Source organism: Artibeus jamaicensis, unplaced genomic scaffold (genome assembly GCF_021234435.1).
Source record: "Artibeus jamaicensis isolate MK-2021 breed Jamaican fruit bat unplaced genomic scaffold, CSHL_Jam_final contig_391, whole genome shotgun sequence".
In the NCBI taxonomy this organism is placed as follows: domain Eukaryota; kingdom Metazoa; phylum Chordata; class Mammalia; order Chiroptera; family Phyllostomidae; genus Artibeus; species Artibeus jamaicensis.
The window spans coordinates 20,457,517-20,482,920 of record NW_026521814.1 but is presented as its reverse complement, the minus strand read 5'-3'; the positions used below and the strand labels follow the sequence as shown (position 1 = coordinate 20,482,920).

At 34.7% G+C, this 25,404-nt stretch overlaps 1 protein-coding gene and 1 pseudogene across 1 annotated transcript in view; both read right to left on the bottom strand.

Annotated features, from left to right (window-relative positions):
* ZNF804A (zinc finger protein 804A) overlaps positions 1 to 25,404 on the bottom strand; it is a 274,940-nt gene that overhangs the window by 17,568 nt on the left and 231,968 nt on the right. The window contains exon 2 of the mRNA XM_037152018.2: positions 20,980 to 21,123. Coding sequence (XP_037007913.2) covers positions 20,980 to 21,123 — 144 coding nt within the window. The remainder of the gene's footprint in view (positions 1 to 20,979; positions 21,124 to 25,404) is intronic.
* LOC119054171 (uncharacterized) lies at positions 7,621 to 7,794 on the bottom strand (annotated as a pseudogene).

Here is a 25,404-nt window from a genome sequence, read left to right as displayed (position 1 = left end):
TAAAAGTATTTTCAATCTGTATGTGTTATATCTAAAACTGTTATTTTGACCATTCAGTTCATTTTCTTACGTGCTGAATCAAAAGTGTCTTGCACATTGTAAGTGCTCACGAATGCTGTCAGATTAAATTGGCACAGGATGGCAGTGATTAACTTTCATATACAATAAAATCCTTTAAATATATGCTAACAGAAATCTCAGTAAGATCTTAGGTAGTACAGGGAAAGCAATGGAAACTTGAGTATAAGAAATATTGAAATTTGTATTTTAATTTTTTAAATTTATTTTATAACTAGTTATTATTTTTTAGAGAGAGGAGATGGGAAGGAGAGAGAGAGGGAGATAAATATCAGTGTGTTGTTGCCTCTTGTGCATCCCCTACTGGGGACCTGGCCCACAAGCTAGGCATGTGCCCTGACTGGGAGTCAAACTGGTGATGCTTTGGTTCCCAGCCCACGTTCTATCCACTGAGTTACACCAGCCAGGGCTGAACTTGAATTTAAAAAAAAAATCCTTGATTGGCCAGCAATTAAAGAATAGTTAAGAATTATGATACAAGAAAAAAATTATAAAATGGTCAAAAAACTTGAACAAACACTTCTCCAAGGGGGACATACAGAGGGCCCAGAAACATATGAAAAGATGCTCAGCATAACTAGCCATTAGAGAGATGCAAATTAAAACCACAGTGAGACACCACCTCACACCAGTCAGAATGGCCAACATAAACAAATCAACTAACAAGTGTTGAAGAGCATGCAGAGAAAAGGGAACACTTAGTGCACTGTTGGTGGGATTGCAGACTGGTGCAGCCACTGTAGAAAACAGTATGGAATTTCCTCAGAAAACTAAAAATGGATCTGCCTTTTGACTCAGCAATTCCACTGCTGGGAATATACCCTAAGAACCCTGAAACACCAATCCAAAAGAACCTATGCACCCCAATGTTCATAGCAGCACAATTTTCAATAGCCAAGTGCTGGAAGCAACCTAAGTGCCCATCAGTAAATGAGTGGATCCAAAAACGATGGTACATTTACACAATGGAATTCTATGCAGCAGAGAGAAAGAAAGAGCTTATACCTTTTGTGACAGCATGGATGGAACAGGAGAGCATTATGCTAAGTGAAATAAGCCAGATGGTGAAAGACAAATACCATATGATCTCACCTTTAATTGGAACATAATCAACAAAAGAAAAAAGCAAACAAATATAACCAGAGACATTGAAATTAAGAACAATCTAACAATATCCAGAGGGGAGGACAGAGAGGACAGTGGGGAGAAGGGTTTTCAGGAACTACTATAAAGAACACATGGACAAAACCAAGGGTTAGAGTGGAAGCTAAGGAGGAAGATGGGTTTGGATGGGGTGGGGGGGAGGGGTGGGGAGAAAATACATACAACTGTAATTGAACAACAATAAAATAATTTAAATTAAAAATTATGATACAATTTTATAAGAAAATACTTATGCTGCTGTTACCAATATGAAAAAAGTTGTTAAATATTAGAAATATTGTTATATTATAATCATATTTTAAAACATGCTAATAATTTACAAGATATTCAATTAAATGCGCATTTTTAATAATAAATGCCATAAAATACATCCATAATTTTATTATCAAATGCATCTGCATCTATGAGAAAAAATGCCAGAAAATACACAAAATGTTAAAGATATTTCTCTTTTTAAGGTAAAATAAAAAGAATAGTAGTTTTAGTTTTCACTATATGGTATTTTTCTATTTTTTTCTTCCTACTATGTGTTACTTTAAGATTTTTTAAATTTAAATTTGAAATATAAAAATGAGGTATATTTAAGAATTTTAACAAAAAATTACCATCTTTTGGGTTTTCCAATCATATATTTCTATTTATGGCTTGATAACAAAGCAAATTGTTTCAAACATTCAAAGCTTCTGAACATGCACGAGCAAATCAATACAGCTAATAAAAAGGATAGAATCAATCTGGTGAATTTTTAAGTAGTATATGATTTTAATACATAAAACATATAAAATACTTGTGGGTTGGTTAATATTTTTACGAGCTCTGTGGTATACTATAGTGTAAAAGTAATAGATAAGGACTGTAGTAATAGTTACCTGTGGGAAATACAATACTAAGTTACATAAGTATATCATTTTATTCTTTTTATTTTCTGTCAAAATATTTTTATATATAGTTTTAGAAGATTTATAATTTATTATATAGTATAGTCATTGTGAGTAAAAGGTTAAAATATTTTCTCTTTCTCTGTGGAGGAATTTAACCTTTGTGAAATGTTATAGCTTTGTTTCTTAAACATGTAATTAAAGTGGAATATCAACTGTGTTATCAGGTGATTTTGCTTATGGTTGAAAATAAGTCCTGTTTGGCAAATTGCATTTGAACTAAAGAGAATGTGAAGAATTTATTAACTCTTGGTGGGAGGCCATAACTGGTGACTTCCCTGTATGCAAACCAGGTTTGTCCCCTGCCAGGAAATGGCAGTTATACCCATGGAAACTTCTGCAAAAGATATCAGTGCCTCTTTGTGAGATGAGGCTTTGAAGTCATATGGTTCCCACAACCACATATATCCCTTCTTTTTTCTCTCTGAAACTAAATTGTAAGTTGGAAAGATGAAGGAAAGGGGCCCAGAACTACTGTTCTGGGAATGTCAGGACTCCTGCTGAGCAGAAAACATCTAGAGTTAGATGCTGGCTTTCTTAGTCAAATCATCAGTCAAATATTTAAATGTGGCAGAATGAATGAGGAAAAGGCATATCAAAATCACAATTAGATACTGTGTCACCCCACGATGGCTAAAATGACAAAAATAACATCATCGAGGATGTGAAGAAATTGGAACTCATGCCTTTTGCTGTTGGCAATGTAAAATGGTGCAGCCACCGCTGAAACAGTTTTTCAGATCTTGAAAAATTAAACACATAATTACTTCATGACCTGGCAGTTCCATTCCTAGGTATATACCCAAATTGTTCAAAAACAGATATCCAAACAAATACCTGTACATCAACAATTATAGCAGCACTACTCAAAATGTCCATAGGTGGAAAGCCCAACTGTCCATTAATAATATATCAACAAATTGTGTTACATATATATAATGGGGTATTATTCAGCCCTGAAAAGGAATGTGCAACATGGACGTACTTCAAAAAACATTATGCAAAGTGAAAGAAGCCAGCCATGAAAGGCCGCATTTTATATTATACCATTTATGTAAAATATCCAGAATGGCAAAATCCACAGAGATAGAAAGTAGAGTTGCCTGGGGTCAAGTGAAGGAGGAAATGAAGAGTGACTACAAGAAGCGTTTAGGGTTTATTTGGGGGTGGTAAAAGTGTTTCTGAACTAGGTATAGTAGTAACACAACACTGTGAATGTTTGAATGTCACTGAATTGTTCATTTTATTACGGTGAATTTTTTGTTACTTGAATATCACCTGAAAAACAAAATGTGCAGCAATGTTCCCACATTGTTTAACATAACAATCATTTTATCGAATGTATTTCTTTAATCAATTAAACCAAAATGAGTTCTTTTTAAGGCCCTCAAACAAAATTGACAGTTGGGGCATTTTAGAAATGAAGAGGAAGGAAGAATATGAAAAAGTAATAAAAGAACAAAAAAAAACCCTTTATTTTTGTCTTACTCATTGATTTAGTAAAATCTGATCTATTCAAATTATTGGCCTTGAAATTGTTCTGTTTTATTTTTAAGAAATCAGTACTGTATATTCCAGAGGATTGCTTTTCACTGAAACAACTGCAAAAATTGCATAGGCTCTTGGCTTAATCCTATCTAGAAGCAAATTCAGGCGAAGTGTCCAGCTCTCCCATGCCTTTGAGGGGACAGGTGCCCAGCCAGTGTAACTCACAATGCTGGAGGTCGAAGGAATATCTAACAAGAGCCGTAGGGCTTTCTTGGAGGGTTTCAGGAGACTCCTGAGAATTGCAGACGTATAAAAGAAACTTTATTTTTAATTTAATCTGTATTGTATTTTTTTCTATTACCATTTAGTCCCCTTACATGCCCCCTCACTACAATCCCCAAACTGGTGTCCATGAGTCCTGCCTTCTTTTTGATCAATCCCTCCACCTGTCATCCTGCTCTCTATCTATGAGTCTGCCTCTGTTTTGCTTTTAGTTCAGTTTGTTCATCAAATCCCACATATGAGTGAAATCATGTGGTGTAAGGGACCAGTTTGTTTTAGTCTGGCAAATGTGACTCAGCTCTGTATGGAAAATCTACAGAAGCAAAGTAGTGGGCAGGAGCCAGACCTTCCAACCGAGTTTTCCTTTGGGAATCAGGCCTAGAAAATGCATACAGACTGTTATGGCTTGCTCTTGCTAAAACTCCATCACCCTGATCTGAAACAACAAATGTGTATTGTCTATCTTCAAGGTAATTTCCAGAGCCTATATAAGTTCTCCCAACGACAGAGCTAATCAGCTTGCCGCCATTCCCCCCTGCATGTTATTTTTATTTCCTTGATTATACCTAAAATGTAGACAATAATATTCTATGTAATATATAATAAATTCTTCTTTGATGTAAGACCCGAGAAAAGCAATACAAGCCTGTCTGGGCAAGGGTCCAGGCGCTCTCCTCTTAAGGGAGTGGCTGGGACACACAGAAGCACTCTTCCCTTGAGAGAGTAGCCATGCTGTCCCCTTTTTCTCCCCAGGATTGCTGTATCCTGTGTGAGTCTTCAGTCACAACAGGTGTACTCTGCTGGCGGGGGTCTGTCACAATGTGGTATTTTTCTTTCCCTGACTGGCTTATTTCACTTAGGGTAATACTCTCCAGGTCTATCCATGCTGTTGCAAAGGGTAAATTTTTCTTCCTTTTTATGGCTAAGTAGAATGTCATCGTGTAAATATCTCATAGTTGTTTTATCCACTCATCTACTCATGGACACTTGGGCTGCTTCCATATCTTGGTGATTGTAAATAACGCAATGAACAAAAAGTGTGCTTATGTTCTTTTGAATTAGTGTTTTGGGTTCCTTTGGATAGATTCCAAGAAGTTATATTATTGAGTCAAAAGACAGATCCAATTTTAATATTTTGTGATATCTCCATACTGCCTTCCACAGTGGCTGCACCAAGGTACATTCCCACCAATAGTACAAGAGGGTTCCCCTTTCTCCACACCCCCAACAGCACCTGTTGTTTGTTGATTTATTGATGACAGCCATTCTGACAGGTGTGAGATGATATCTCATTGGGGTTCTAATTTGCATTTCTCTGATAATTAATGACATTGAGCATCTTTTCATATGTCTATTAGCCATCTGTGGGTCTTCTTTAGAGAATTGTCTGTTTAGGTCCTTTGCCCATTTTTTAATTGGGCTGTTTGGGTTTTTTTGGTGTTGGTGAATATGTTCAGTGTATTGATGAATATGTTCTTGAATTCTGTGGGTTGTCTTTTTATTTTGTTGATGGTTTCCTTTGTTGCACAAAAACACTTTAGTTTGATATAGTCCCATTTGTTTATTTTTTTCTTTTGTTTCCCTTGTCTGAGGAGATATATCCAAAAAATTTCTATGGGCAATGTTCCAGATTTTGCTGCCTCTGTTTTGTTCTAAGATTTTTATGGTTTTGGATCTAACATGTAAGTCTTTGACCCGTTTTGAAGTTATTCTTGTGTGTGGTATAAGAAGGTGGTATAGTTTCATTTTTCCGCATGTATATGTCTAATTTTCCCAACACCACTTACTGATTAAACTATCTTTAGCCCATTATATGTGCTTGTTTTCTCTCTAGAATATTAACTGATTATAAAAGTGTTACGGATCAATAAATATGATTCACCTCATAAAATGAAGGATAAGCTTTTGACAAAATCCAGCACCCATTTATGATCAAAACTCTCAGCAAAGTGGGAATAGAGGGAACATACCTAAACACAATATAAAGGCCATATATGACAAACCTACTGCCAGTATGATGCTCAATGGGCAAAAACTGCAAGTGTTCCCCTTAAGATAGAGAGCAAGACAGGGATATCCTCTTCCACCTCTCTTATTCAACATAGTACAGGAAGTACTAGCCACAGCAATCAGACAAGAAGAAATAAAAAGCATCCAAATTGGAAAGGAAGAAGAAATACTGTCTTTATTTGCAAATGACATGAGAACCCTGAAGATTCCACCAAGAAATTACTACAACTGATAAAGTAATTCAGCAAAGTAACAGGATACAAAATTAATATCCAGAAATAAGGAACGTTATGCACTACCACTTCTTTAAAAGTATGAGATCTCCGTAGGAGGCTGGATTTCATTTTTTAGTTAAACACATTACTGTCACATTCCAATGAAATTGGAATTGAAGGTATATGAAGGAATTGTCCAATGTCTATTTTAATATATTTTTAACATTAGTTCTCCCTATACATTTATGTCACTATTTTTGAATCTATAAAGAGGTGGTATTTATAGTGGAGAAATTATAAATTTGGGGATATTTCAAGAAGTGGAATTTGGCCTCATGATTTGCTATTGTTTTCCTTTCCCCATTTGTATAATGGAGAATAAAACACCTATGTAAAAGCATATATGATTCTTACCACTCAGTAAATATTTTTCTCTTCCTTATCTTAACCCTAAAGTTAAAAAGTAGAATTCTATAAATAGTATACAGATGTCATCTGAGATTGTGCTCATTGTTCCAAAGGCTACTTTATCTTGCAAACCTAGATAAACACTCTTTTTCAAATATACTAATCAAGTGCCATAATTGTATAAAAATAAATATCAGAAGCATTTTTGAATAAGACTTGTTCAATATTTGAGCAAATGTCTTTTCAATAAACATTAGGACATTTCATTTGGGTAACATACAAATATCAGTGCATTTCTGAAGTTTGAAGACAGTTTATAATGGACTTTATAGCTTATATTTTAGAAAATCAATACTATATTTTATTTGTATCAATTTTCAGCTTGATTCACATATTTGTATTCATTCTGCATCAATGATCTACACATGTATGTTTTAAGAAATTTAAATATATATATAATGCACATAACAAGTATTTTCTTTTGCCTATTTTATATAAATTGTTATAAAAATACTCTCAACAGCTAATTAAAAAATAACTAATTTGTTTCCTTAATTTGATTTGGTATTTTGTTATATTTTCTTAATGCAACCACCTGAGGTTGAGGCAGTATTACTTTATCATTGCTTTTGTTGAAAACCAACTTATTTCTGATAGAGCAATACATTGTCTACAAATGAAATACTAAAAAGGACTAATTGAGAAAGAAAGATAGACAGATTGATTTAAATATGCTAAGCTGCTGCTGCTATTGGCTTTGAAGACAGAAGGGTTATGACCCAAGGGATGAAAGTTGCCTCTTAAAGTTGGAAAAAGTAAGAAAATCTTTAAAGAAAAAGAAAAAATAAGAAAATGGATTTTGCTCTGGAATCTCCAGAAGAAACACAGCCCTGCTGACACTTTAATTTGAGGACTTCTGACACTGTTAGCTAAGTTGCGTTGTTTTGAGCCTTTAAATTTACAGTAACTTGTTGCAGCTGCCATAGGAAACTAAGACATAAGCATTTTCTAGAAGAAACACACCATAACAGGCAAATGCAGGATGTTTTGGGAAAAGATTAACTTCACAAAACTGATCATTGATCAAGAGTCGAAGATTCATTAACAATTATCCGTATGATTTTATAAGTCAGATTATAAAGAACTTGGGTCTTCATCTATTAAATGCCACTCTCCTACACTTGATCTTAGCCAAAAGGCCAAGAAGCAATAAAATGTCATTTTCCTATAGTTTAGATATTTTTGAACATCAAAACAACAAATAGTCTAATGCTTCTCAAATTGCAGAATGTTGTATAATTATATGACGTAACTCTTGCTATTTTTGTTGTCTAGATGATGAAACCTTTGGAGATTTGAATCTGCAAGATGAAATAAACCTCTATCAGTATTCCTTTATTTTAGAGTCAACAATGTGGTATTTTCTACTAAATTTTTTTTCATTTGAGGGAGTATGTTTAACTCATTACTGTGTTTGTCTCTGTGGTGTCACAATTTAATTAAATATATGATTTGTTTATTTCCTGGATATAAGACATTATTGAAGTTTCTATGGAAGCAAAGAGATGGATAAAAATGTCTCTTAATCTCAGCAACATAAAATTTGACAGAATAAAATATGTTGTATGTGGAATGCAAAGTGCATATTTCCTAGAAGGGATTTATGAATAATCTCAAATAACCTTTGGGTAATTGTCAAAAACAGAACAATGAAAAAAATAAACCTTTAAGACTTAGAATAAAGGGCATCACAGGTAGTTCAAGCCAGAAACAAATGACATGAGGATGTAGAAGAAACATTTAGAGTTTAAAATAACAAATGTAGAAAGATGAGAGAATGTATCAGTTTTTCATTTGTGCCTAAAAATCATTGTGAACTTAAATGGGTTAAAATGACACACATTTTTAATTGGGTTGCTTGTCTCCTTAGAGTGGAGTCATGTGAGTTCTTTACATATTTTGGAGATTAAACCCTTGTCTGAGGTATCATTTGCAAATATATTTTCGCATACAGTTGGTTCTCTTTCTATTTTAATACTATTTTTTTTTTAGTGGTGCAGAAACTTTTTAATTTCATGAGATCCCATTTGTTTATTCTTTCATTTATGTCCCTTCCTCTAGGGGACATATCAGTAAAAATGTTGCTGTGTGAAATATCTGAGATTTTCCTGCCTATATTCTCCTGTAATGGACTTTAATGGTGTCACAGCTTATATTTAAGTCTTTTATCCACCTTGAATTTATTTTTGTGTATGGTGTAAGTTGTGCTCGAGTTTCATTTTTTTTGCATGTAGTGGTCTAGTTCTCCCAACACCACTTGCTGAAGAGGCTATTTGTACTCCAGTTTTTGTTGCTGCCCCCGTTGTCGAATACTGATTGACTTTAGAGACTTAGGTTTATTTCTGGGCTCTCTAGTCTGTTCCATTGGTCTATGTGCCTGCTTTTATGCCAGTACCAGGCTGTTTTGATTTCAATGGCCTTGTACTTGAACAGAGATTTCTCCAAGGAGGACATACAGAGAGAGGATCCAGAGACATGAAAAGATGCTGAGGATCACTAGCTATCAGAGAGATGCAAATTAAAACCACAATGAGATACCACTTTACACTGGTCAGAGTGGCCATCATAAACAAAGCAACAAACAAGTGATGGAGAGGTTGTGGAGAAAAGGGGACCCTAGTTCATTGTTGGTGGGATTGCAGACTGGTACAACCACTACGGAAAACAGTATGGAATTTTCTCAGAAAACTAAAAGTGGATCTGCCTTTTGACCCAGCAATTCCACTGCTAGGATTATATCCTAAGAACCCTGAAACACCAATTCAAAAGAACCTATGCACCCCAAAGTTCATAGCAGCACAATTTACAATAGTCAAGTGCTGGAAGCAACCTATGTGCCCATCAGTAAATGAATGGATCCAAAAACTATTTGGTACATTTACACAATGAAATTCTTTTTAAAAAAATATTTATTTATTTTTAGAGAGGGGGACGGGAAGGAGAAAGAGTGGGAGAGAAACATCAATGCGTGGTTGCCTCTCATGTGTCCCCTGCTGGGGACCTGGTCTGCAACCCAGGCATGTGCCCTGACTGGGAATAGAACCAGGGACCCTTTGCTTCACAGGCCCACGCTCAATCCACTGAGCTACACCAGCCAGGGCTACACAATGAAATTCTATGCAGCAGAAAGAAAGAAGGAGCTCCTACCATTTGCCATAGCATGGATGGAACCGGAAAGCATTATGCTAAGTGAAATAAGCCAGGCGATGAAAGGCAAATACCATATGATTTCACCTTCAACAGGAATCTAATCAACAAAACAAACAAGCAAAATATAACTGAAGACACTGAGATAGAGAACAGGCTGACAGTGACCAGAGGGGAGAGGGGAGGGAATTTCAGGGGGAAAGGAGAAGGGTTTACAGGAACAAGTATAAAGGACACATGGACAATAACAAGGGGGTCATGAAAACAAGAGGGAGGTGGGAAAGGCTGGGGGAGTGAGCTGGGATGGTGGTAAGAGGCAGAAAACTGTACTTGAACAATAATTAAAATTTAAAAATGTTCTCACATTGCACACTGTAAAAAAATAAAACAAAATAGCGTATCATTAAGAGTCACGTCCTTAGGTCAAAAGTCAGCAGAAAATGGCTGTGTTCTTTCTCAGAGTGAACAAAGCTGAAATCAAGGTGTCAGTCAGACTGAAATTTCATCTGAAGGCTCTAGGGAAAAATCTGCTTCCAAGTTAGTTCTTATTAATTGGCTAAATTCAGTTCCTTGTTGTTGTAGGACTGAGATTCATTTTTGGCTCTTAGATAGAGAGCTCTCTTCGCTACCAGAGACTGCTGCATTCCTTTTCAGGTAACTCCACCTTCTTCACCGTCAGCAACTGAGAATTTCTCATATGTTAAATATCTCTCATTTTTCACATTTCTGACTTCTTATACAAGCCAGAGAAGACTATTTTTAAGGAGTTTATGAAATTGAGTTAAGCCCAATGAAATAATGTTAAAGTAGCTTAATTTAGGATCTTAATTGCATCTGCAAGTCACTTCATTGAACAGATTAATGCCTAAATGAATCGCTGGGAAAAGTTATGTGTACAGGGGCCAGGAATTATGAGGGCCATATTAGAATTTTACCTACCATAAGAAAAAAGCAAAACTTATAATAAAAAGGAAATGCATTACTCTTAAGGACAGAAAGCTAAACATTGTGCTAAATTACTTAGATTCTAGTCTATAATTAAACAAATATGAAGCAGTACCCTTCCAATATATTATTTTATGAAGTTTTTAGTAGAAAACCAGCAATTTCAAATGAGTTGAAAAACATCAAATGAGTTGATGCATTAAATGTCTCCTTTCCCTTTCTTTCCAGTGATTCAACAAGATGGCAAAATTTAATTGAGAAAAATAAAAATAGTAACTGTTATGAAGCAAGAAAATAAGACAGAAGTTTATCCAAGTTTTTGAAGAGACCTGGATTATAGAAAGCCAATGAGATAGGACTGACATGAAGCACAGAGAAGGCACATGGCAGCCCAGAACCCTGATGTAAGTGTGCTCATTCTCATGAACTCAAGGGCAAAAAGCTTCTGTAACCCTCAAGAACATTTAGGGTACACATAAAGTTGGGTTTGTGTCTAGCATATCTCCCTATTTGTAAGACGTATGTAATCTTTTAGCACATCCTTGTTGATGTAAGACAACGTAATGACCTTATATTTAAAAATATGCTAATCCGCTGAGAAAAGCAGTTTTTAATGTTATGTAGAGGATTTTGTTAGCCAACTTGGTGGCATGAATCATGCTTCACTGGTTGGAAAATATGCCTGTGCTTCAAACTTTACCTTTAGTTGCCTTGGGAACTATTAATAAAGAGATACCAACCATTTCTCTATCAAATCTATGTTTATACTACAATTAAAAGCAGTTATTCCTGATGGAGTACATAGGCAGCATTTTCCAAAATGCTACAAATACAGTAAAGTAAAATTGAGCAGAAGTAAAGATGAGGGAATACTGCACCAAAGCACACCAGTTTCCTACAGAGGAAAATCTACATAAAGAATACTTTTTTAGATTAATATATTAATTTTCCTGCAGTTTTTAATTGAATGTTTTTTATGTGTGTTATGTGCCTGTTGGGTGCTATATATTTACTTAGTATGCAATTGCATAAGAACACTAAAAATCAAAGACGTTCCCAGAGACATACATATTTGTGTATATGTGCCTTTAGTATACATTGATATATATCTATATCAATACTTCAATATAAAATACGGTAGCACACATATCTGTAATACACAATACATGTATACAAATATATAATATTAAATTTATATCAAATATTAAATATTTTAGTAATTTAATTTTATATCAATTGAATTGTATCTTCTTGAAAAAATTTCCTTAACTATGATAAAATAAAACTATTTGTTTAGGAAATTTTGACTTATGTAACCATTTTAAAAATTATTTCTATGAAATGAGTGAGTTAGGTCTCCATTTAGTTTGCTAGATATTTATAAAGTCAAGAAATGTTCACATCATTTCTATATTTCATTTTCACCTTGGAAATCTTGCAGAGATAAAAATTGAGAATCTGAAGCTAGTATAAGGGTAATTAAAGTGTCAGAATTTCATATATTGAAAAAATAAATGTAACAGTAGTGAATGTTTAAGATAAAAAGTAGTAGATGGAATATTGTGATTCCGTTAAAATGATTAAAAAATCACTTAAAATTTCAAAATAATATTGATAATATTGTAGTGAATGGTATAGAGTATACACTGCATCTCTCTAAAAATAAGCACACATGAAGAAAGTTTGAAAAAAATCACTTTGTTTTTAGGTAAACCAACTTGGGAATTCTTTTCTCAGATCTCAAAATAGTTATGTATATATGTGTATGTATTTTTTGTAAATGAAATAAAAGTCAAAAGGGATAACAAGCAATGTTAATGTAAGTAGCTTTACATTTTAGCTTTGGGACACAAAGAATTATATAAAAGCAATTAGATTTATCAGGAAGAGCTAAAGACAGATGCTCTCTTTCCTCCACATATTTTCTTTCTTTAACCATTTTCTCTTCTTCTCATAGTCATCCAATAAAAACAAATAAACAAAAGCATCAAGAAAAATAATCCTCGGTGCCTGACACGTTGGTTTCCTCAGGCAGCGTTTAGCGCTAACGAGCTCTGGACTGTGATTCCGACACAGCCCTCGTCAGTGTTTAAAGCAGCACAGTACAGGTTTAAGTTAAACTCCTGAGAGCTTATTTAACTCAGTTTGAAATTAGGTGCTTATGTTCAAAGTACATGCCAACATACAGAAGTCAGAAAACCCGGCGGAGTAAAGGGTTTGGAAGGGCATGTTGCTTTGGTGAAGCCAGGGTCATGACAGAAAACAGGCTCTGAACAAATTTTACCATAGACGCGTGGTAACCTTTCTTATGCCCTTGAGTTTCAATAACTGGGCAGAAGATGGGGATGAGATTTAGAACACAGGATGGAGGTTGGGGTGAATTTATGGATAGTTCTGTTGAAAATTCTACTTTGCTTTTTAGAACAAATTTTATCATTTCTTTTATGTACTAATTGTCAAAACTTAATGTTAAATAATTGCATCTGCGTGTATGCCAAGGTATATGCTATGCAGAATTATCTTTTTAAAAATATTTTATTTATTTTTAGAGAGAGGGGGAGAGAAGGAGAAAGAGAGGGATAAAAACATCAACGTGTGGTTGCCTCTCATGTGCTCCCCACTGGGGACCTGGCCTGAAACCTAGACATGTGCCCTAGACTGGGAATTGAACCAGCCACCCTCTGATTTGCAGGCCTGTGTTCAATCCACTAAGCTACACCAGCCAGGCAAAATTATCTTCACATAGCATCAACTATTTTAAAATTTTCCTTAGAAAATTTTTTGCAAGGTAGGAAAAAATTCATTACATTCCCCCCAAACAAGACAAAGCCATTATGACTCAAGCAGCACAAACAGGAAAGGGTTGAGAAAAATATTAATCTCTATCACTATGAACAGAATACCATCATAAAAATTTTATCTTCAAGTAGATTAGACAATACTAAAATTATTAAGAGGAAGGTTGGGAAATAGAAAATGTTAAAATACTCAATGATTGGCCTTGTGTGTTGGTAGAAAATTGTGTTTATTAAGTGCTTAAGGCAAAATGGCAAAAAAAGCTAGAATTCTACCTTATGAAATATAAAAAGAGGGAGTTTTACTTGCAAGGCATGGTCATTTGAAAATTGCTAGGAATATTTGATACAATTTTGAATAGCCCACATTATTTTAAGTGTATTTAAGCCTGTCTGAGAATATACGTTACTATTAGAGTCATCCTGTGATCTACATAACAATATTATGACAACATGCACGGTGTCTCCGCAGTTGTGTGGCCACAGAATAATAATCACAGAACCCAGACTGGTATGGTTCAGTTGGTTGAAATGGCCTCCCAACAGAATTTCAGTATATGAACATCTGATGACACCAGGTTACACAATGGCTTGTGTTTGCCAATCTTATGCTTATGCAAAGTCCATATTTTTTTAGAGTGTCATACTTTACATAATTTGAAAAAAAATGCAGATGATCCAAAGATGCAGTGAAAAAGAAAGGACATGTATATTTAAAAAGGAAGTGTTTCTTAGAGATGGGGTTTTAAATATCACCATGTTCTACTATCAGAGAGTGTGATCATAATAAAGAAGCCAATCTCACATAAATGAGGTGAGTTAAAGATTGACAGAATTCTCCTTAACATAGCTGTTCATGGAGATCAGAATCACTTATAGCCCTTACAACCATGAATTGCCAAGACTTCAAATATTTGTATTCCCAGATAAAGGAAGACTGTAAATGAATATGTATATTCATATTCATATATATATATATGGCCATAGGCGCATAAATATCTATGTACCTATAAATGTTCTGCTTTCATTACCTTGTTCTCTATTTTTAATATTCCAGGAAACATTATATCTGTTTGGATAAATATAGTTTATCCCTTTACAAATCATCTAGATCATTAAAAATAAGTTATTTTTAAGATACTTGATGGTAACTTCTATATGTATAAGTTTACTTGTACTTCAGCATAGCTAAATATTAAAGTAGCCAGGCAAACATGATAAGTGAACCATTCCATAGACTGTTCATTTTTTATTGATTTATTATCAAATTTGATACAATTTAGAATATCCTAAAAATTTGGTTGGGCTCGTTCATTGTCAGAGCTTCCAAAATAAAAAGAAAGCTATTTGTATAATTAACAGTCAAACGGCCATTGGTAAAATTTGTAGTCGGGTGAAAATTTTGTACACTTTACATCACAGAGGTAAAAAGACATGTTTGCTTCTTTGTTTTCTAAATAAATTTACCTTTGTATTTCTTGAGACATTCCCCACTGGATAGTAGAAAATGAACAGTATTACAATCCATATCTAAATCAGCAATTTACTGGTAATACATTTTCTGAAATAACCACTAAGTATCTCCAATTTCCTATTATTTGCCTTATTTCCCACTAAGCCTTCTTATGTGCTGGGAGTTTAGGGGAACAGGGGAAGACTTACATGAGCATTTGGCAGCCACGATCCATATACTCTTTGTACGTAGTAGGTGATTTCTCTAATGACAGGCAATATTGCTGCCTCTATTTCTGAAGTCAATACTTGGTGTAGGTATTCTATTGTCTGTTCTCGTTTTGACCAGGAGGATTTGGTACCCCTCTTCTGCTGACTTAAATTTAACTGCATATTAGTTCTCACTGGCAAGATAGACATCTCTGAATCTACTCATCCTTCCATTTTGTTCATTGGCTCAGATAATTTACTTGCATATCTCTTCTCTCTCCATGGCAGGAAAACAGCTCTCAGATCAGTTGCCAAAAATTCTGGACACTATCCATTGTATATTTAAACAGAGCTCCTAGGAAGACCAAACAGCACAGCTTGTTGCTTAAACACATTCTTATGCCAAATTTACTTATTTTTTTCTTCTCTCTTAAGAACATTTCCCCCCACTGCTTTTAGAGAGAGAGGAAGGGAGAGAGAGAAAAATTGATGTGAGAGAGGAACATTGATTGGCTGCCTTCTCCTATGCACCCTGACCAGGGATTGAACCTGCAACCTGGGTATATCCCCTATCCCAGAATGAAAACTGGCCTCTGGGAGGCCATTCCAACCAACTGAACCATACCAGCGAGTGTTTTGATGCCAAGTCTATTTGATATTGGATGAGTTTCATATTGATATGGAGCAGGCAGCCCAAAAGGCACTCTCTTTCCAGGGTCCCCACTTTCACCATATATTTCTAAGACATCTCCTCCCATCTGGACCATTGCCTGGAGAAGATGAATTAGGATATGTATGTGTAACTGCTTCCCTATTGTCTTTACTCCTTTCTCCGTCCACTTTCTAATAGTTCTTTAAATTTTTTTCTGGGATAAGAAGAGATACACTTTTGCCATGTAGAAGCATGCATATGTCATCAAATGACAACTTAAATAGCAATCTCCTGACTCTTGGTATCTCCACTCTCCTTCCAACCCTGGCCTCATATTGTAATCATCTGAAAATTCAAACAGAGATATATGCCATGGGCTTACACCAGACTTTGAGGTTACTATTCTTTAAAGCTTTCCTGAGAATTCTAATATTCAGCTGGAATTAAAGTTTATTGGTTTTACATCATGTGTACTCCTACCACAGAAAACCAAACTACTGATGTCTTAATTGTTATAGAAGCCAGGAGAATCTTGAAATGTATTTTGAGACAATCCTCTGTACAGATAATTTAATGTTTGGCTCTTGATCTGATCAGGAGATTAAAAATTGGATGTTCGGGATGCTCAAAGCTAAGTGCTGCTCCCAATTTCCACATTATGTTAACCTTAGACATTAATTTTTTTCTCTACCAATTTTCTTCTTAAAAATTTGATTTTGTTAAGAGCAATTCCCAGAATGTCTCATTTTATTTTTAGGAACAAAAAGTATAACTCAATTTATATAATAGAAAGCATATAAAAAAATCTATAGACTACTTCCCAAAATAGACATAGTATCTCAATATACTGTTATCATTAATATACTCTAATAAAATAAAATAGTAAAATACAGTGATACAATTTTAGTGATGCCACTAGCCAAGTCATTTTGTGACATGCAGGAAGAATATTCAGGGTGGGGCTAAAGCAGGTTTACAGTTGGGAGTATGTGAAACAGCTTATTTTCCTAATATCATTGATCAATTATTATATTATTTTTCATGTGAACAACTGTAAACCTACTTTTGCCCCACCCTGCACTGTGGCGAGTAAATAAATAATCACTACAATATAAGTAAAGATATACCAGTCGAGCTCAAAATGGTTTCCTTACAGTGACTGTTCTGTTGATTTAAAGAAATGAAAATTTTGGTGGTGACAAATACAAAGGTGTAAAGAAAATTTCTTATTGGCCTATAGTGCATAATTTACATGTTAGGTGGATTTCTGCACTGCAGTCTGTTCTTTAAATGATTTTTGGCATAATTAAGTAACATAGAGTACAGACCTCTATTTAAAGTTGTGGTAGTTGCTACTTTCCTAAAGATTGATTGACTCTGTAGACAGCCATCAATGTAACAAATTCAAAGAGGACAAAACCTTCAGCTTAATTCTATGAAATCATGGCTTTGAATTGAAATGTCCATGCAACGCGGTTCTGTAATTACCTAGACAGGTATGTTCCCTTCTTTTGCAGTAGTCACATTTTGGGGAATCAGGGAGGCTCTGTATGAGAAAACTGTGTTCTTCCCTTGTTTGGATCCTAAAGTTATTTTCAAAATAGCATATCACCTATAAGAAACAGTTTAAGCTTGTCTGCATTTGGAGTTTTGTTATCAAAAACTATAAAAGTTCATGCTCTTTGAGCTAGGATTTTCATTCATAAAGATCTGTGATAAGCATACCCAAACCAATGTCCACTGTCTTTTTATTTATGAGAAAAAAAGAGTGCTTTAAAGTCTAATAACAAAAGAATAGTTAAACAAATCATGATGTGTTTACAATAAAAATAATAAGAATACAATTAGACTGAATGGCATATCACAAGAAAAATCTCAGTGAAGATGTTTGAAATGGAATAAATCATGCAGTTTTATCTGTAGCTAATATTTCCTTATTAACCTTTAAATATTGTCTTGCAGATGAAAATTTATAGCCAAATATTAAGAAGTGATTCATTTCTCAACTATCATGTTAGTGAACAAAAACTTCAATGATTAGGAACCGTTCACATTTGAGGAAAAACTGCCCCACTTATATGGTGATACTAGTTCCTGCAGAAATGGCAAATTGCATCAACTGGCCTGATGGTGACTTCCTCTGGAACGGAACAAAACAGCACGCGCCAAAAACGCTAAATCCTGACTTGCTGGGTGAAGGTCACTTTTGTGCCTTTTGGGAGATATTTTAGCCACACTGAAGTCTCTAAAACAAAAATCAAAATGTTTGAGGGGTAACAGAAATAAAGTGATCATTCCCTTTTCTATCTTCTCACAGCGTCAGTGTGACAAATCTCTTCCAGTGAAAATAACTCTGAATTGTCACAGGCAGCCGGGTGAGAGGACAGGCACAGTGTGGCTGTACTTCAAGGGCAGATGAACAAGTGGAAGGGTTCAGAAGGAAATCTTTTCTTTTCACCTGACGCTGAACTCCCCGCTAATGGGGAGTTCACTTGTTCGTTGTATATAATCATTTATATATATATATGTGTGTGTGTGTGTGTGTGTGTGTGTGTATGATTAGAATTCAGAATGAGATACAATTCAGAATTCAGAATGATCAATGAATAGAATTCAGAATGATAACTGGAAACTATTCTAATAGTTCTATATGAAAGTGCACTTAGAAAATATGGAATTGAGAATTAAGTAAATATTTATGGATGAACATAGAGGCCCTAACTATATATTATATTTGATGATACAGAATTCTTGAATTTTGGGACCAGAAAAGTCCATAAAATTCACTCAGTCCAAATCCTTTGTCTGCGCATGCACAATTGGAGCCCTGGGAAGACAAAGATGAAGAGGTGCAGAGACTGGACTAGTGGTTGCCAGAGAGGATGGGGGTTGGGTGTTGTATGAGGGAGGTGAAGGCATTAGAAGCACAAATTAGTAGTTACAAAATGATCACGAGGATGTAATGTAAAGCGTAGGGAATATAGTCAATTATATTGCAATAACAACGTGTGGGGCTGGCTGCGCACTGGGAATATTGAGGAGAACACTATGTAAAGTATATGATTATTTACTCACTAAGCTGTACACCTGATTCAATACAGAACAAAACTGAAAAGAAAAAAAAAAAAGAAAACTTCTCCCACGCCAGAAGTTCATGATGAGACCCGTCCAAGGTGCTCCAGTATCCTGACTCTTCAAATGCATTCAAATATGCATAGAAATGTGTGTTTGTATAGTTTCAAAGTGTATATGCTAAGTATATGATTTTAAATATTTTCAGTTACTATGACATAGTCTCACGTTAAATTAATCAATTAAGACTGCTATCTGGCAGAGTTCACAGTGATTTAGATAGTGTATCTGTCTCTAGGGTCTGATGTCCCCAGGCCTTATCGAAAGTGACCCTCTGGATTTCAACAGAACAACAGAAGTCCTGCCTGAATTCCTCTAGCTTATCTGTGGATAGTACGCAGTATCCCGATTTCACTAAGAAAATGGAACTGAAAAAGGTCCTTGTGATCATCTAAGTGAGTTTAACCTTGCAGCACCTGTGGCTGAATAAAATAAAGGAAATTTTTTTAATATTTAATTTATTTATTTTTAGAGAGATGGAAAGGGAGAAAGAAAGAGATGTGGAGAAACATCCATTGGTTGCCTCTCCTGTGCACCCTTACAGAGGACCAAACCCACAACTCAGGTGTATGCCCAGGAATCAAACCTGTCACCTTTCACTTTGTGGGATGATGCCCAACCAACTGAGCCACACAGATGGGGTGAAACAAAGGATATTAATAGTTGGCAATGTGTTCTTAAAACACCCATACAAACACATGCATTTCCAAGTACCTGGTTTATACAATGGAATAAATGTGTAATAACATATCTTATATGTTTAGGTACTTAGAAAAAAATCAGAGAAACAACTTTCTCAGATGGACCACATTGAGAAAAACATTCCAGAATCACTTTATCAAACAAAGGCCAGGAATTGCCGAATGAAATCCATATTATTTCCTGATGGATTTTAATGTTCAAATCAGTCCATAGTGTATGCATATATATGCCTTTAAGTAAGAAAATAAACACTATTTCACCAAAACCCTTCCTTTCACTGGAGTGCCAGTGGAACTACTACCAGGAAAAAGAAAGGCAAAGACAGCTCTTTTAATGTGCACTAATTAGTGATGTATGTCAATGAAGACTTTTCCCCACAGCGCCCTCCCTAAGCACAGTTTTGTTGGTATGAGAGAATGAAAGCAACACAGCATAAGGAAATGCATGCAACTGGTACATAAGTGCTTACTGTGATCATTTCTCCCTCTTGTTTCTTACTTATACCAGATCACTCCAACATTAATGGAAGGTTACGGTAAGTTTGTGGGTTAAATATGTATCTCTTCTTAATACCAACCAAAACAATACGTGGATGATATTTGTGATAGTTAAAAGGCAAGTGTACGTAACTTGATGATAACTAAGACTGCTAGACTGCTGTATCAAATCGGAGTGCTGCCAACACAGAAGTGGCCCTGACGAATGTAAAGTGTATGAAAAGAGACACCTGTGTTATCAACTTCGCTCCTGACATCGTCACTAGTTCAAACCCACTCACACAGAATCCTGAAAAAAACCAATCTTGGATTTACCATTGATAGGGAAATGAAAATAATATTAAAAACAACTAAATTATACACATATAAAGTACTTACTTATCCAATAGACTTGATAATTTTTCATCCCCCAACTTTTTCTTTCCTGATTTATGGCAGTTAAAGAGGCAAATGCTTTATATAAAGAATTATAGGTAAATTTGATAAATATCATTAGTTCAAAATATTAAAAAATTATAAATGTAAAGATATTTAGATCATAACCTATAGAACATAATTTTCAAAATGCTGTCAATCACTAAGAGACAATTGGATGGTATTTCTTAACATTGTTCTTTGCAGATTTTACATTTGGCGTTTTAAAAAAAAACTGTCTTTTGCTGTGTCATCAGATCATCCCAGGATATCATGATAAATGTATAACAAAGAAAAATAAATAAAAACATCTTATTCACATAGTCTACACAATTTAAATTATGACGGAAGTTCAAAGATACTAGATTTTTTTGGACATTTCTTACTTACCTGTTTGTGAGCATGGTCATATGAATTAATGTGATTGTCAAACTCCTGATGCTTATAATACTGCTTGTCACAGAGTTCACAGTAAAAATTGGCCTTCAGATCTTCTAGAGCTTTCGCTATGGTGTTCTCCTTCTCCGCATAATCCTTAAAAATAAAAGTTCAAATAAGGAAGCAGTTAGCTCTCCCCTGAGTGTACTTTGTTCTGATGGTTGTCGACTAATATGATCATTAGAGGAGGAAACAGAACTTAACAGGCAAGCAGCACAATGAAGCAAATACCAATAAACCAAATTAAAATAAATTATGAGTTAAAGAAAACAAAAGACTAACAGAAGCACCCAAAATAAGTGATGAAAAAATAGAAGAGCTATCAAGAAGAAAAAGAAACCACAGCAAGATATAGAAAACCACTTGCGAATGAGTGGCTATGTTATAATAGCATAGGAAAAATGCAAATTATATAAGTATGTTGATTCAACTGTCAGTTTCTGTCGATAGTTAGTTATCATAAAACTTCTAAACTCTGAACAATCTAAAACGTGCCTTCTTAGACAAAGTCCACATGGGTACGTCAATATTCAAGTCTGGCACTTTTGTTTGCTTGTTTGGTTCCTTAAATGTCTATATCATACACATTCATTACAACTAGATTTCACCTGACTGTTTTCATCTTGATTTGTAACAATTCAGGCTGAACTTTCAAATATTCTCTAGCTGTGAAAAAATAAGATTCTTTTCTATAAGTTCTTTACCTAAACTGAAAAAGATTAAACTGTATAAGCAGATTGCTTTCATCATAAATAAAGATGGATGTAGTATAATCAAACTCTGGAAAAGAGGAAAAATGTAGCTTTCATTCACAGAGCATTAAATAGCAAAATGTTTGACTGTAGCTTTTAGGTTTTCTTAAACCTAAATATGCTTGCTATTTTATGCCTCCTTAAAATTTAATGTTGCCAAACATGAATAAATTTTACATGCTGAAGCACTGTCCAAGTCTTTCACCGGAGTGCTGATACCCAGAAGTCCTAAACTTCAATCTCTACCATGGAATATGTCATGCTTCTAATTTACATATTCTCTCATACTCACCTCCTGTAAAATCCAAAATAACTCTGCATACCCAGACCTTTTAGATGCTACATAAGACACTCTCTTAGAGCCTTGGGTGTGGAGATGAAATAACGTAGTTCTCTCTGGCAATGACAATGGCCCTTTTACCAAATATAGAGGCTAGAAATGACTCATAGTTTGAATGTGTAAGTTACTTCTACAAAATTTAAAAGTGGTTTACTAATTCAGTGAGTGACAAATACTTATCTGACATTATTGTACTATATGTATATATGTGTACGCACCCCACAACATAATATTCATCATGATTTGTTTGTAGACTTTGTAGTATGTCTTGTAGTAATAAATTGTACATAGTAATGGGTACATTTGCCATAATCTATAAAAACATTGCCCATGGTCTCACTTTAAAGACAGTGGTCTATTGTTCTGTGTTACTAATTTGATCAACTGCATAGTGAGGTGATAAAATGAAAAATCACTCAAATTAATATATGATCCCATCAATTTCCACAATTAATTTATCATTTTTCAGCAGATTTGTGAAATATTTTCTATTTTTTGATAATTTTTAATATGTTCAAAAGGTTGGTTTAAAATATGAAAGTAAGTCATGTACTTATAAACTGCTTGGTAAATTTTATAAAATCTACAAAATATTATTTTGTGGATTAGCCAATATAAACAAAACAAAAATTAAGCATTAAGATTTCATGGCCAAAATGTGCAAAGCAAAGATAAAATTCCAGTTAATAGGAATAATAACAGCAACAATTTTTCTTCAAAGCTAAATTAGCTCCCTAAGCAATAGTTTTAAATAACAATTTCTCCACAACTTGTTCATTTTCCCCATTGATTATAAAGCTAAGATAGTTCCTCTCTCTAAATAACTGATTATTTCTTATTATGCTATAAGTTTATTTTTCTTCCTGAGATTGATATTCCCCTAGAGAAGCAGTAACTCGATCCTGGGGGGATCTTTGAGTAAAGCAAATTGATGTTTTTAGGTAAAGTACATTCTTCATAAATATTAGCCTCATCCTAAATTTGAAGAGAAAAACAAATCTGAAAATAATGGCTAATGTTTATTCAGGGCTGGTTTAGGGTCAGCTGCTGAGAAAGTTTTTGGATGCATTTACTCATTCCCTCCTGACTAAGATACGGGGATGCTGATTCTAGACATCTTCCTCACTTTGCAGGCACTTAAGCTAAATAATCTGCTCGATAGCATTTCCTCACATTTAAACTTTTAAACACAGAAAAGTAGAGAGAACAGTGTAATAACCACTGAGGTTCAATAATTATCAACTCCAGGCCAATCTTGTTTATCTTATCCTGGTTTATCTTACACCCCCTCTTGCCCCAGGTAACTTTTAAGAAAATTCTCAAGTTATTTATAAATCTTTCAGTATGTCTCTTTAAAATAGAACTTTTAAAACATATCACAAAATCTATACACCATTATTAGACGTGAACAAACAAATACAAACAATAAAGGAACTTTAACCATTCCTTGCTATCGTAAGAACCCAGGTAGTATATTCAAATAACTACAATTATGCAATATTTTAAACTAGTCTGTTTAAAACAGAATTCAAATAAGAACAGTAATTACCATCATGTGAAGTTTCTTCATCGCTTTTATTCTGTATGTCTCCTCTATTTTTATGGTATTCCTATTAAACTTTATTTTTCAGAAAAAATTAAATCATACTTTACATTTTGAAAAAAGTTCAGAAGTACAGAAATACTTAAAAATATGACAATAAACTTATACAACTTTCACTTAAACTCATTGTTAACATTTTGACATGAGTTTGTTCTCATGCTCTCTTGCTCTCTAGCTCCATATCTTCCTAAGATATTAAAAGATGCATCCTGGTTTGAACTGCACGGGTCCACTTATAAACTGACTTTTTCAATAAATGCTAAAAATGTAAAAAAAAAAAAGAAGCAGAGCCTAGTGGAAGCTTAGACTGTAATCGATTACACAGCAAAAGGAAACGTGTTTAGCTTAGAACTTTCAAGTTGGTGTGAACAGCAATATGGAGTCAGGGCTCTACTCTAAAAATGTTAGTGGCATAAAAGGACTGGTTATTGCACGTGAATCATAAGGCAAAAGAGTTATATGTATTGTCCTCCATTGTACTTTTTAAGGCTTTTTATTTATTTTTAGAGAAAAGGAGGAAGAAATGGAGGGAGAGAAACATTAATGTGCGGTTGCTTCTAACATGCCCCTAACTCAGATCCTGGACTGCAACCTAGGCATGTGCCTTGAGTGGGAATTGAACCAGTGACACTTTGGTTCACAGGCCAGCACTCAATCTACTGAGCCACATTGGCCAGAGCTGATTACATGTTTTTTTAATGTATGCAAACAAAATCAACGCTCATTAGACTGACATGCCCCAATGTCCCTTGGCCTCTCTCCTTCCCCTTTGTAGATAATATTGAAAAAGGCATTGACTGACATTACAAAGCACAGAGATACATACACACTCTGCAAAGCCATCCCACTGCAGAAGGTAAGAAGCACATCGTGTCAACCCCAAATCCCACCCCCTTTCTATCTGGCAAAGCCATTTTGTCAACCATGTACACAAAATTTCTCTAATGTCTCACCAAGTGGGATGGCAAAAAGTGAAGGAAGAAGGGAAAGCTGCTTGTGTCTAATCAGACCATCCAAACCTACCATATTTTACATGCGTCTATAAGCGGTCGAGTTTGAATTCTTACTTTCAGGACAGCTGCATACAACCCCAAAGTCATCAAGTCAAGAATTTTTCAATACAAAGCATTAGCAATTGTGCAGTGCAATTTTTTTGCAGCTCAGCAAATTGAAACATAAAGTTTAGTGGTTTATCCACAATTTCAGGGTCACTCAATCCAGCCCATATCCAAAAAAAAGTACCAAAGTAGGACTTTGAAGGGAGAGAAATATTTCAAAATGATGTGTCTTATGGTGGCTTTAGTATAATATATGGTATGAAATGATATTCAGCCTCCCATAAAAGGCGCTCCTAGCTTGGTGCACCTGAGTAACCTTCCCTGAGGAATGGGAGCTCCGTGAGGGCAGGGATTTGTACCTATCTTGTTCACAGCTGTGTCTCCAGAACTTTTAATACAATGCAGCATTGACACTCAACAGAAAAAAAGGAGACAATATTAGCCCTTTTTTCTTCTGCAAAATACAAGCTAGCAGTGCAAGATGTTCAGTATTATCACAATAGTTGTGCTCACGCCCCGGCTTGTGTTACCCAGTCATTTGGAGAACAACTTTAGAGCTAATACCAAGTTACGCCATTTACAAATTATCATTGCTAACTAGAAGTTAGGATGTACATTATATTC